General features: G+C 47.6%; 1 protein-coding gene across 12 annotated transcripts in view; it reads right to left on the bottom strand.

The window, feature by feature from the left end:
- The window catches only part of TACC2 (transforming acidic coiled-coil containing protein 2), a 234174-nt gene that overhangs the window by 152216 nt on the left and 67895 nt on the right, over positions 1–14063 (bottom strand). For 11 of the 12 annotated variants that reach the window (XM_073019412.1, XM_038009634.2, XM_073019410.1 and 8 more), the window contains exon 5: positions 13859–13972. The exons of the other annotated variant lie outside the window; for it this stretch is intronic. In XM_073019412.1, the coding sequence (XP_072875513.1) occupies positions 13859–13972 (114 nt within the window). The remainder of the gene's footprint in view (positions 1–13858; positions 13973–14063) is intronic. 12 annotated transcript variants of the gene reach the window in all.

The raw sequence follows: 14063 nt of genomic DNA, 5'->3' as shown, positions 1-14063 counted from the left end.
TTTGCCATATTGCCCAGGCTGGTCTCGAACTCCTGAACTCAAGCGATCCTCTAGTCTTGGCCTCCCAAAGTGCTGGATTACAGGTGTGAGCCACCCTGCCCAGCTAAACACAATCATTCCATAAACATTTGTTGAGGGGTTCCTATGTGTAGCCCACTGTGCTAAGGACTGGGGATCAGGCACAGTCCCTGCCATTGTGGGGGACTCTCTCCAATAGTGAGAGATGTTCCTGGGGTGATAGATGTGCCAGCTCTGGTCAAGCATTTCCAGTGCACTATTTCACTGAATCCTCATGAGGTAAGTACTAATTTTATACTCATTTTGCAGGTGAGGAAACTGAGACCTCATGAGACTAAGTAATATGACGAATGTCCTACAGTGAATAAGCAGCAGATTTGAACCAGATCTGTCCAGCTCAAAACACCCAATCTCTTCTGCAAATGACAACATCTGATTCACCAAACTGTAATACACTTGCCCCTGTCTTAAAATTACTGTCAGGCTACAGAAAGGAACCTCGCTTCTCTGGTGGGAGATGGGGGTACTCCTGGGGAGTGGAAGGGTTGGGAAGGCTTCACAGAACTATGTTTGTGTGAGCCTCTACTGTCTCTTGAACCAGAATGTGGTCCCATCATGGGCTACAGGTAAAGGAAGGGGCAAGACAGGCAGAGGGGTCACCCAGAGACACAGGCACATGGGTCTGGCCAAAAGCTCTCAGCCACACTGGAGTTCCTGCCTCTTATGTCTTTACAGTCTGGGCCTGCTTCTGCACTCATACCTTTCTCCACATTTTTATACCAAACGAAAAGGGGTTAAGAAGAGAAGGCCCAGCTGGGCGCTGTGGCTCATGCCTATAATCCCAGCACTTTGGGAGGCCGAGGCGGGCAGATCACTTGAGGTCAGGAATTCGAAACCAGCCTGGCCCACATGGTGAAACCCCGTCTCTACTAACAATACAAAACAGTTAGCTGGGCGTGGTGGTGCGTGCCTATAATCCCAGCCACTTGGGAGGGTGAGGCAGGAGAGCTGCTTGAACCCCGGAGGTGGAGGTTGCAGTGAACCAAGATCGGGCCACTGCACTCCAGCCTGGCCAACACAGCACCACTCCATCTCAAAAAAAAAAAAGAAGAGAAGACACAAAATGGCCTTTGTTAGACCTTAGAGCCACTGGCTTTTCAGGACCTTTCCTTCTCAGAAAGGAGCCAGGAAGAGTTACAACTTTCCTCCTAGACTCAGTCACAGTCCCCAAATGTAGAATGCAAAGAGAGTTTCTTTTCTGTTTCTTTTTCTTTTTCTTTTTTTTGTTTTTTTTGAAACAGAGTCTCACTCTGACGCCCAGGCTGGAGTGCAATGGCATAATTTCAGCTCACTGCAACCTCCGCCTCCCAGGTTCAAGCGATTCTACTGTCTCAGCCTCCTGAGTAGCAGGGGCTACAGACACATGCCACCACACTCAGCTAATTTTTGTATTTTTAGTAGAGACGGAGTTTCACCATGTTGGCCAGGCTGGTCTTGAACTCCTGACCTCAGGTGATTCACCTGCCTTGACCTCCCAAGGTGCTGGGATTACAAGCATGAGCCACTGTGCCCAGCCCCAAAGAGTTTCTGAAAGCAAAAATGTCACCCCAGGAGGGGCAATTTTCTACATTCCATTTTTACAGAATCCTCTCCATTGAAGATACAATATGAACTAAATGAGAGGTATACACAATGCTTCAACAGGAGCCTGGTGGTTCCTAACACATAAGCTTCCCATCTTCATGAAATAAAACAAAACTAAACCCTGCAGTGAGCATTAAGTGCATTTTATCTCCCACAAATTTATAGCCTACTTGTAAAGAAACGGAGTTAAGCTGAGTTCAGCTGCAGCCTCTGTGCTGTGTGGCCCTGGCTTTCCTTTGCTTGGCTGATAGCATTTGCAGGAGGGTTGCCGAAAAACCACCAGGAAAAGCTAGTTGGGCCAGTGCTTACAGCTTCTTTAATTCACCACAGTTTGGGAAGTACGTGGATGCTGCTGGGGAGGACACACTCAGATTAGAGTTCAAAAGGAGAACGTTCTGCTGAAACTGGAGTTTCATCTCCTGCCGGCCGAGTGTGTCAGAAGGAGACAGTGAATGACTGAATGCCCAAGCCAGGCATGAGGTGGTACCTCATCTCAAAGGTGAGCTTCCCTGCTACCCAGCCTCAGATGCCAGAGGAGCATCCTTCCTAGGTGGCCTGGAAAGGCAGTCTGGTCTGGGGTTGAGACCTAAGTCCAGGCTCAGCACTCCCACTCTTCCCCAAATTCTCAGTCTGCCAATTCTGGCCATGTATATGTTTCAATACCAGCTGCCTGGTCACTTGCCAGGAAGGGTCTACTCCTCCAGCTATGATGCTATGGCGTCTGGCAGGCAGGGCCAGATGACTTTTCACCCTGTCCTTTCCTCTAGGAGGTTTGGAATGGGCTCACAGCTCAAAATGTCATGCCAAAATAGTTGAGGCGGTTTGTCCCATGAGATGTGCTCAGCACGGCTGTGCTCACCACACAGGCGCACTCCCACCCACTAATGTTAGCTTGCAGCCTCTCTGCAGCTGCTCCTGGCAAGAGGTTAACCCCAAAGCCCTAGTTTCCACAAGGAAGGGAATGCATTCCCCATGGGTGTCAGATGGCTCCACTTTGCATCCTATACAATATTGCAACACGAAGAGCCACCCCCATTGGGAGGCTGAGGCTACAGAACGGGAAGAAGCATTAGAGGGTAGTGGCACATTCCAACGAATCCAGGCCAGATGTACGTGAACTCTGTGAACCCATGTGTAAAAACACAGGTACTTACCATTAATCTACCTTAATAGTCTTACAATCATTTAAATGATGATAGCAATAAAAACAGTAACCTCTGATACCTCAGTGCTTACTGCATGCCAGGTGGGCACTTTGCTAAGATTTTCACACGTTATGTTTATGTAACTCTCTGTGGTGGACCCTAGCATTATACACATCTTTCAGGCGAAAAACTGAGGCTTAGGGTGGCTAAGGAACTTGCTCGAGGGTAAAGAGTCTAATAGCAGAGCCGGAAGTTAGATGCAGCTGCCTGCCTCCAAAGTGCTGTCTGACCTTGTTTCCTAGGACAGGAACCCTCAGACTCACCTGATAGCTCGTTGTGTTGAATTATGCAGCAAACACGTATGCAGTGCCGAGGGTGCCTCATGCAAGGTATCAGGTGCTGGGTAACCAAGAGCCATGCCCTGCAAATCTAACATTCTCCAAGAAACAAGATCATATCTTATTCTCTTAGCCAGAGGCCAAGACCAACTCTCTTATCAAAATGGCCACAAACACATATCCAAGCAAACATTTCTAGAAAGACAACCTAGGATCATGATGTCCAACTTCCTGATCCTACGAGGTACACAGTGAGCAGACAGGAGCCCGTGAATGGCTGACTCCTCAGGTGTGTGCTGGGCCCTGGGCTGGTAGTCAACAAACCACATCTGTTACTCACTTTCCCCACATCAACCTACCTACCTACCCACCTAACCATTTACCCCAAACCTCCTTCTAGCAGAGGAGCCTGTACCCAGCATGTCCTCAAAGCTCATCTCAGCGCTTCCCTCGTGGGAGAGCCCTCGGCTTCTCCTTCTAAGTACCTACCTGGGTGCACATTTGCTGGGTGGCTGCTGAGCTGGCTGTGGGGATGGAGTTGCCCAGAAGACCCCTGCAGCTCAGGGACCTTGTCCACAAAGTCTCCACTGCAAGCTGACTTTGTGTAGGGTGTGCCGTGTCTTGTCTCATCTTCTCCCCACTGAAACCCTCCTTTACCCCCAGGAGACACTGTCAGCCCTATTTACCTGCAAAGAAGCTGAGGCTTGGGGCAGTCCTAATAGCGCCCAGCATCACTCTCGAGTGGGAGCCGGGATTTAAACTCCGGCTGCCTACCAACCCCAGCCTCCAGCTTGATCTCATCCTAAGCCTCATTTCTCCTCCCTCCTACTCCCGGGGCGCTCTCCCTCCCCTGGGGCAGCTTCAGAGGTCCATTCCTCTCCCACCAAGTGTACTCCTGGCCTGAGAACTGAGTGCTGACTGAAATCCACTGTGCATTGGGGTCCTCACTAGGCCCACCCTGCCCACTCTCAAGACATAGACTCCCTTCCCCTGAGTTTCTTCTTCTTTCTTCCTTTCTCCTCCTTCTCCTCCTCCTACTCTTCTTCTTTTTCTTCTTCTTCCTCCTTTTCTTTGAGACAGTACCTCACTCTGTCACCCAGGCTGCACCCAGGAGTACAGTGGTGTGATCTTGGCTCACTGCAGCCTCGACCTCCTAGGCTCAAGCGATCCTCCCACCTCAGCCTCCCAAATACCTGGGACCACAGGCATGCGCCACCATATCAGGCTAATTTCTACTTTTATTTTTATTTTTGTAGAGATCGAGTCTCACTGTGTTGCCCAAGCTGGTCTCTAACTCCTGGGCTCAAGCGATCCTCCCACCTCAGCCTCTCAAAGTACCAGTAAAGATTATAGGTGGGAGTCACCACGCCCAGCAACCAGGAAAGTTTTTATTCCGAAACACGCTTGGCCAGGCTTGCAAAAGGGCATTAAGAGCATCTGTAACTAGACCTGTTCCAGTGCCTTCCCTGAAAAAAGAAACACTTTCACAGTCTACATCTGAGTCATCAGGCTGCTAAAATATTTAACACTGGACAACTTAATAGGCATTAAGAAAGTAGAGAAGAAAGAAGGGGCTGAGATGCTGTAAGCTGGGGCCTGTTCTGCATCCTGCCAGGTTTTCGGGACAAGAACAGTGCAGAGACATCAATGGAAAAACCGTATGTCTGCCCATTTGGGCTCCCTCCCAGTCTGGTGAGGGGCACTCTTTTTTTTTTTTCTTTTGATACGGACTTTCGCTCTGTCGCCCAGGCTGGAGTGCAATGGCGCAATCTCGGCTCATTGCAACCTCTGCCTCCTGGGTTCAAGTGATTTTCCTGCCTCAGCCTCCTGTGTAGCTGGGATTACAGGCATACACCACCATGCCCAGCTAATTTTGTATTTTTAGTAGAGACAGGGTTTTACCATGTTGGTCAGGCTGGTCTTGAGCTCCTGACCTCAGACGATCCACCAGCCTCAGCCTCCCAAAGTGCTGGGATTACAGGTGTAAGCCACTATGCCCGGCCGGTGAGGGGCACTCTTGTAGGTGTGGCCACTGGGTGGTTTGTGGGCAGGGAGAGTTTACCACAAGTGCTGCTGTCAGGAGCCAGTTCATTGGGCCATCCAGGGCTTCTCACAATGCCAGCTCAGATATGGGTCTGCAGGCCTGGATGTGCGGCCACATAGGTGAAGCCAAGCCCCCAGGTGCAATGCGAGACCTCCTTAGGTGCAGGAAAGACACCTCCTGCTGTCCACATTACTGGGCAGATGTGCCATGAACACACCTCAGCCTGCACTCCAGAGACACAACCACTTGGTCTCCCCACTTACAGAGCCAGCCAGCGAGGGGAAGGGGGCCTAATACTCACCGAGCACCACTAGGTGCTTGAGAAACGTCCAGGGCTTCACACACAGAGCCTCACCAAACCCACTGGCTCTGATGGCGAGGATTAGCCTCTGATGTAATGCAAAGAAACACTGGCTTCCAGTTGGGTTGTCCTGTGTGGAAGCCATAGCCCCATGTGGGTATTTCACTATAAATTTTAATTAGTTGAAATTAAACAAAATTAACAATTTGGTTCCTTAGTGGCACCAGCCTCATTTCAAGTGCTCGCTGGCAGCCTGTGGCCAGCGGCGACCGTATTGGAGAATGGAGACACAGGACATTCGTATCACTAAGAAGTTTCAGTGGACAGCGTTGCCGCAGGGAACAGGGCGTCTCCCCAGGACACCACCTGGCTAGTAAGAGAATGATCAGCGTTCTGAACGTAGATCTGATGTCTGAAAAGCCTTGAGGTTCTAGTCCTAGTTCCAACTCTTATTAGCTTTTTGACCTTGACCAAGCCATGTCACCACTGGGAGCCTCCATTTCCTCATCTGGAAAAGGGATACACAAACAGCACCCACCTACGGGTTGAAGTGAGAAAGAACCATGCTGCTGCGCTGTGGAAGTGCATTGGCCCAGAGGGAGAAATAAATGAAAGGAACTTACACAGAGCACTTGTGGCAGGCGCTCTCAATAAAGTGGCTCATTTAATTCTAACAGCACTATAAAGAGGTACTATGTCACCCCACTTTACAGGTGAGTCAAATGCCTTGCAAGGCGATGCCCCCAGGATCACAGAGCTAGAACGTGAGCCCTGTCCACTCTGAGGCCTGTGCTTGTCACACCCTAGACCTCAGAATCATATGGTCTTTTCTCAAAAGCCTAGAAGTAGAATTGGGGTGGCCGGCGTTGGTGAAAGGAAGAGCCCCATCCCCCTCCTGAGGAGGCTCCCCAGTTCAGCACAGGCATCTGGGGGGAAACCTGCCATCAGGGGCCAGAACTCAGGTCTAGCTCTGCAGCTAGTTAACCCCCAGCTCTATCACCATTCCGAGCCTCAGTTTCCTCCTCCATAAATGGGGGGGGGGGGCGCTCAATAAAAGTGTCCCTACATTTCCTTCCAGCTCTCACCAGCTAGAGTGTAAAATATTCATTTCTCAAACATTGCTGCTGAAACAAAACCCAAACCCAGGTCAAACACAGTGGCTTCTACTGGTGGCCGTAATGACAGGTTCCCAGAAAGGAGCAGGTCAGCTTGGAGACATTCAATTTGGGAAATCACCACCTTGACCTGCATGAAACTGGCCCTTGACTTTGAAGTGGCAGTGAGCGACTCTTCCATGCTATGGGTTCAAGTGCAGTGTGAACAGGGGACAAGGGGGCAGACAGGCTTCCAAGCTCTGGAGAGCCAGAAGCCAAGGTGGTGGTGTGCCTGTCCCAGCCACCTGGAGACACAGCATCCAGCCCCTGCCTCCAAGGAGGCTGCCGCCCTTTGTGCAGGTGCTTCATGAACCCACTTTCTTTTTTTTTTTTTTGAGACGGAGTCTCGCTTTGTCGCCCAGGCTGGAGTGCAGTGGCGAGATCTCGGCTCACTGCAAGCTCCGCCTCCTGGGTTCACGCCATTCTCCTGCCTCAGCCTCCAAGTAGCTGGGACTACAGGTGCGCACCACCACGCCCGGCTAATTTTTTTTGTATTTTTAGTAGAGACAGGGTTTTACCATGTTAGCCAGAATGGTCGCGATCTCCTGACCTCGTGATCCACCTGCCTCGGCCTCCCAAAGTGCTGGGATTACAGGCGTGAGCCACCGTGCCTGGCCATGAACCCACTTTCTAAAGAGATTTGGAGGGTTGGACATGGTGACTCATGCCTATAATAATCCCAGTGCTTTAGGAGGCCAACATGGGAGGATTGTTTGAGGCTGGGAGTTTGAGACCAGCCTGGACAACACAGTGAGATACCATCTCTACAAAAAATTTAAAAATTAACTAGGTGTTGTGGCACGCACCTGCAATCTCAGCTACTTGGGAGGCACGGAGGCTGGAGAGTTGCTTGACCCCAGGAATTGGAGGTTAGAAAGAGCTATAATCTCACTAAGGCACTCCATCTTAGGAGACAGAACAAGACCTTATCTCTAAAAATAAATAAATGAAGATACTTGGGCCGGGCGCGGTGGCTCAAGCCTGTAATCCCAGCACTTTGGGAGGCCGAGACGGGTGGATCACAAGGTCAGGAGATCGAGACCATCCTGGCTAACCTGGTGAAACCCCGTCTCTACTAAAAAATACAAAAAACTAGCTGGGCGCGGTGGCGAGCGCCTATAGTCCCAGCTACTCTGGAGGCTGAGGCAGGAGAATGGCGTAAACCCGGGAGCCGGAGCTTGCAGTGAGCTGAGATCCGGCCACTGCACTCCAGCCTGGGCGACAGAGCGAGACTCTGCCTCAAAAAAAAAAAAAAAAGATACTTGAAGCTTTTCCAAATGACAGATTCACCTCTCAGGAAATTCATTTTGCTTACGAAACACAGATGCTTCGGAACATAAAGGCTGCATTTTCAAAGGCTCCTTGACTTTTGTATATGACTGTTTATAGTGACTGAAGCTATTGATAAGACAACAATTTGTAGAGGCTTTAGTTTCCTAAGTACATTTGAATCTGTGATCTCATTTCACATAATGAGCTCCTTGTGGGCAAAGCAGGGTTCGTGGGGCCCCCAATTTGACAGACAGAAATAGCCTCAGAGACGTGGAAGGGCTGGAGACAGACATTCATCCATTTCCTGCGTTGACAGATTCCTGCAGGGTCTGTTATCATTTCATTTGGAGATCTTGGGCATTGCCTCCTTTTGCTTAATTTCCAGGATGCTTTTGAAGAAATACATTTCAAATTACAAGAGTAGTTACCGTTGTAATCATACACTTACCACATACCAGGCATTATCCTAGGGGCTTTGGAAACATTCCAATTTTATCCTAACCCCAATCCTAAAAGAGAGATGTTATCTTCCCATTTTATAGAGAGAAAGACTGAGGATGGAAAAGTTAAGCAGCTTATCCAAGGTAGTGAAGTCAATAAGAGGCCAATGAGATGTGAATGCATGTTTCTAACTTAACTTTCTCTCATTTGAGAAGAGTATTGTTGTGACATTACCAAGTGTTGATTTCCTATGTCATATAAAATTGGGGGTGAGGTCTGTTGTCCTGGCTTTGTCTGCTAAGAGAACTATGCTTGAATGTTGTTTTCTCTTTTCCTTAATTTATACAGTTGTGGCCACCCTGTAAAAGCTTATTCTTAAACTTGAAAACATGGTGTCACAGCTGGTAATTTTAGAAGGGAGTGGAGAGAGAAGGAAGAAACAGAGACCAAGTGGGAAGAAGGCGTGGGAGGAAGAGAGAGCAGCGGCTCCAGTGAGGCTTTCAGGTCCAGCCAGGGCTTCCTTGACGGGAGGCCAGCTGTCCTCTCTGTCCTCCCTCCCTCCACTTTTCAACCCAATTGCCCTTCCACATTCAGCCTAGGTTTACACAAAGACCCTAAGCATCTGGGAACAATTTAATTCTCTTAAAATCCACTAATACTTGAAAATACCTTTCCAACCATTTCCCTAAATGGAAAAAAGAGAGAGAGAGAGAGAGAGAGAAAGAAAGACTCCTTTTAAATACATATTAAGCAACAACAAGCTTGGTGATATCCAAGATTAATCCAGAACTACATGTCTGAACATTAGTGCTATATAACCAAAATGCCAAATTCTAGACTTCCCACTAACAGGGAAGATAGTTGTATCTGTACATAGGTGAAATTGATTCAAGCACCTTCTGCAGAACAACCTGAAACTAACATGAGGCTGTCTCTGAGTCCCAGGCTCTTCCACAGGGAGGATCATACAATGTACAGAAATGCACAGCCAGTCTCTGTACATTCCATCGTATACATTTCTATACATTGTGAGTGCCTGTTTCTCAGAGTGTGAAGAGTGCCTGCTTCTCAGAGTGTGGGACACACAGACCCCCATGGGTGTGAGGTAGGGCTGGAGGTAGGCAAAGCCATGGGATATCCATGCCACATCCATTAGCAATGCCAATTTGACTTCATAAGATGGACAATAAAGCAGTAAACAAATTTATGCTATCTTCCTGGACATGTGTATGAGATTGGGTTATCAAAGTAGCCTGTCACCAAAGTAGAAAAACACATATTTCTTAGATATTGAATCTGATACGTGGTATCAGCCCTATTCAAATAGGTAGAATCTTCAAAATTCAATCCACAGAAGCATATCACCTGATAACTAGCAAGATAATAGAAAACCTGGTTTTGCTTTGCTTTGTTCTTCTGGAGGTAACCTGAAATAGTATTTTGATGGTGAAATACAATATAACATGGTACACAAAGATACTCAGAGTGTTACAATGAAACACAATCTCAAAATTTTAACTTGTAGCAGATCACTCTGGGCTGTGCAGTGGGGGTATGAAAGAATTCACTCTCCTCAGCCATTGAAATATTTTAGCAGAGAAAGAATTCAACACTGGGAAAGAAAGACAGCCAGGTTGAAGTTTCAACCTCAGGAGAACAGAACGAGATCCCAAAACCATCTCCACACTGAAGAGAGATATAATCACGCAGGTCACTGCACCAGAAATGATCATCACAAAACAACAGGGAATCTAACACCCACTGGGCACCAGAACGGGCATGCTCTGGCACTTGAATCAAGGATCTCGTTTAACCCTCATGGCAATTCTTCGAGGCAGGTACAACTGTTGTCATCCCCATTCTACAGACAAACAAACTGAGGTTAGGTATGTAATTAGTAAGGAGCAGAGCTGGGGTGTGAATTCAGAGACCTGTCCCTGAAATTCATCGCCACCACAGCTCCTGGCAGTGTCCACCGAAGTCTGGTCACCCAGCCTCCCCCAGACCGCTGCTGACTGTCACCATCAAAGACAACACCTGCCCCTCCCAGGAAGTACAGCCCCTGGCCTGGCAGGACTTCCTCCGAGACCTGTCCAGGTCCACGGACACGGCTTCCTCATGGTGGATGGGTTCACAAGCACAAAGTTCAGAGCCTCCGCCTCAAGAGAAAGAAGCATTCCCAACCTGACAGGCTGGATGAGAGAGTCCAGTCTGAATTTTTCCCAAAAACTCTCAACCAATGTTAGGAAGCCTTTTCCCCAAGAGCCCAAAGTACAGAGAAGGGCAATTTTTTACAACCCCATTTCCTTCAAAGACCAAGGAAAAGCAGCTTCTGGAGGCAAATGATCCAAATAGAATGTGAGCCAGGTATTCAAAAGCCACATATGACATTTTTTAAATTTGGGGAGCCACATTAAAAAAAACAGAAAAAAAGAAATAAGTGAAGTTAATTTTAGCTCAATAGATATTTTAGCCCAATAGATCCAAAATATTATTGTTTTGCGTATAATTAACATATTCAAAATGACTAATGATGTATTTTCTTTTTTTCATCCTAATTTTCAACATCAGGTGTGTATTTTACACTTACAGCACATCTCCATCCACACGTAGCCAGGAGCTGCTATACTAGACCGAGCAGCTCTAGAGAGTACAAAAGTCTCAGCAGGAACAAAGTGAACTGGATACCATCAGAACCTAAATTTCCACTGCTGTTAACACCATAATCAGTCATGCAACTTCAGCCATGAAGATCTGTTTCTAGGCTGCATATGGTGGCTCATGCCTGTAATCACAGCACTTTGGGAGGTGGAGGCAGGAAGATTGCTTGAGCCCAGAGTTTAAGACTAGGCTGAGCACCATGGTGAAACTCCATCTCTACAAAAAATTAAAAATAAGCTGAGCATGGTGGCACACACCTGTAGTCCCAGCTACTAGGGAGGCTGAAGTGGGAGGATCCTGGGGTGGTCGAGGCTGCACTGAGCAGAGATTGTGCCACTGCACTCCAGCCTGTGTGACAGAGTGAGACCCTGTCTCAAAATAAATAAATACGTGAATAAATAAATAATTTTTTTAAGGATTTGTTTTTAAAGAGTGTTGACAGCACTAAAAACATTAAAGAGTGTTTTGGTGGCACTGAAAATCTGCTAAAATGAAAATATAGGCCGGGCGCAGTGGCTCAAGCCTGTAATCCCAGCACTTTGGGGGGCCGAGACGGGCGGATCACAAAGTCAGGAGATCGAGACCATCCCGACTAACACGGTGAAACCCCGTCTCTACTAAAAAATACAAAAAACTAGCCGGGCGAGGTGGTGGGCGCCTGTAGTCCCAGCTACTCGGGAGGCTGAGGCAGGAGAATGGCGTGAACCCGGGAGGCGGAGCTTGCAGTGAGCTGAGATCCGGCCACTGCACTCCAGCCCGGGCGACAGAGCGAGACTCCACTCCGTCTCAAAAAAAAAAAAAAAAAGAAAATATACTAAAATACGAAATAATAATTGGTAAGTATTCTGGTTGTGAATTTTTCTCCATCTACTTTTCGTTTTTTTTTTGAAACTGAGTCTCGCTCTGTCGCCCGGGCTAGAGTGCAGTGGCCGGATCTCAGCTCACTGCAAGCCCCGCCTCCCGGGTTCACGCCATTCTCCTGCATCAGCCTCCCAAGTAGCTGGGACTACAGGTGCCTGCCACCACACTCAGCTAATTTTTTGTATTTTTTAGTAGAGACGGGGTTTCACCGTGTTAGCCAGGATGGCCTCAATCTCCTGACCTCGTGATCCGCCCACCTCGGCCTCCCAAAGTGCTGGGATTACAGGCGTGAGCCACCTCGCCCGGCCCTTCTCTATCTACTTTTCTATACCTCACAAGTATTCTGGGAAAAAAATGATAATGATAATTTATAATACTACTTTATAAATTTTAATTGTACAATTTAAAGTAATTAAAACAATGAGTACAATATTTATTGTACTGCTATATGTCTGGCCCTGCGTTCTCCAAGAAGGTGCTAACATGTCTAACGACTCTGAAAAAGAAGGCCCTGCTATGGTCATTTTTGGGGTGGGGAAGACTTTTCCAAGCTAGACAGATATTTATCCTGCCCCTGAACTGGGAATAGAAAAAATACATAACAGCAAAGGCTGCAGGAAATTGTACCCTAAGTCAGTAGCAGAAAAGGGTGTCAAATGCAGATTAAACTGGCATCTGTTTGGCCAGCACATGCCCACATCCACATTGGCCCGGAGCTATGAGAGTCACTTTTGACAGGCAGCAGAGGCAGCTGGGTGTCAGTGGAAGTGTTCAGACTCGAAAAACAGGTGATCGTGCATTCTTTCCGAATGTGCAAAATATGAATCAGATCATTCATAAAATGCCTGCAGCTGTTTGGTAGGGTACACAGGTACTAATTTAAAGTCTGATTCCACCCTATTCATACACACAAGTGTATATGCACACACAGCACCAGAACAGCCAAAGGCCTAGGGAAGCGGAAAGCTTGTTCACTGTGTGTCTATGTACATGCACAATATCTCCATCTCCCCAAAAGGATGAAACTTTGAGCAGCAGTTTCTGCACAACACTAGGTGGCATTTCCCGTAGAAAAGAACAGGCAGGCACACTGTAAGTGCGAAGGTCACTTGTTCATGGTTACATTTACACTCCTTGCATCTCGAGATCTCCTGGAGTGTGACTGCTATTGGTGAGCCATTCCTGCTTCGCAGACGAAATCAGCATTGAACCCATTTGCATCAAGACGTAATGACCTAGATGAGCGGGTGCCTAGAGATGATGCAGCGGGTGTGGGGCTGGGGTATGATATCTAGGGGCTGTAGGGTTTCTTTCTGTGGGGACGAAAATAACCTGAAATTGATTGTAGCCACGGTTACACACTGTGAATATACTATGAGCCATTGAATTGTATGAGTGAATTATATGGTATGTGAATTGCATCTCAATAAAGAGTCTTTTCTTTTTTGAGACAGGGTCTCTGTCACCCAGGGTGGAGTGCAGTGGCACAAACACGGGTCACTGCACCTTCACCTTCTGTGCTCAAATGATCAATCCTCCCAACTCAGCCTCCCAAGTAACTAGGACTATAGGACATGCCAATGTGCCCGGCTAATCTTTGTATTTTTTCTAGAGATGGGGTTTCACCAAATTGCCCAGGTTGGTCTCAAACTCCTGGGCTCAAGTGATCTTCCTGCCTTGGCCTCTCAAAGTGTTGGGATTACAGGCGTGAGCCACCGTGCCCAGACTGACTTTTTAAATTTAAGGTAATCAATTAAATTCAAGTATGAAAGCAACTCATTCAATCCCTTTTCCAACAATGGAGCTTTTAGTCATCCCAGGTACTGCTGGACCTGTACATAAAATGGGAAAGGCCATTTGCTTCTTTCTTATGTAAGAACTCGTGCTGTATAAGGACTACTCTCCTTTACAAAACATCCAGTGTGTCTATATCTAAGGAAGCCACCATGGCCTTCCAAAGACCAATATCTTTCACTGACCTTTCTGTTCCTTCTGCACCTCTGGTCTCATCTGAAGTAACTTTATCCATGACTCTTGGAGCATCCTTCTTAGGAACCGAAAGTAAGATGCATGGGCCAGGCCTGGGGCTCTCTCTGGGATAATGAAAGAAAGCAATTGATAGGATATTGTAGATAGCAGGGCATTTCTCCCCATGTCCTACTGAAAAAGCAGATTTCCCAATTA

This window comes from Chlorocebus sabaeus, chromosome 9 (assembly GCF_047675955.1).
Source record: "Chlorocebus sabaeus isolate Y175 chromosome 9, mChlSab1.0.hap1, whole genome shotgun sequence".
Lineage (NCBI taxonomy): Eukaryota > Metazoa > Chordata > Mammalia > Primates > Cercopithecidae > Chlorocebus > Chlorocebus sabaeus.
The sequence above is the reverse complement of the archived record's forward strand: the minus strand, read 5'-3'. Positions and strand labels throughout refer to the sequence as shown.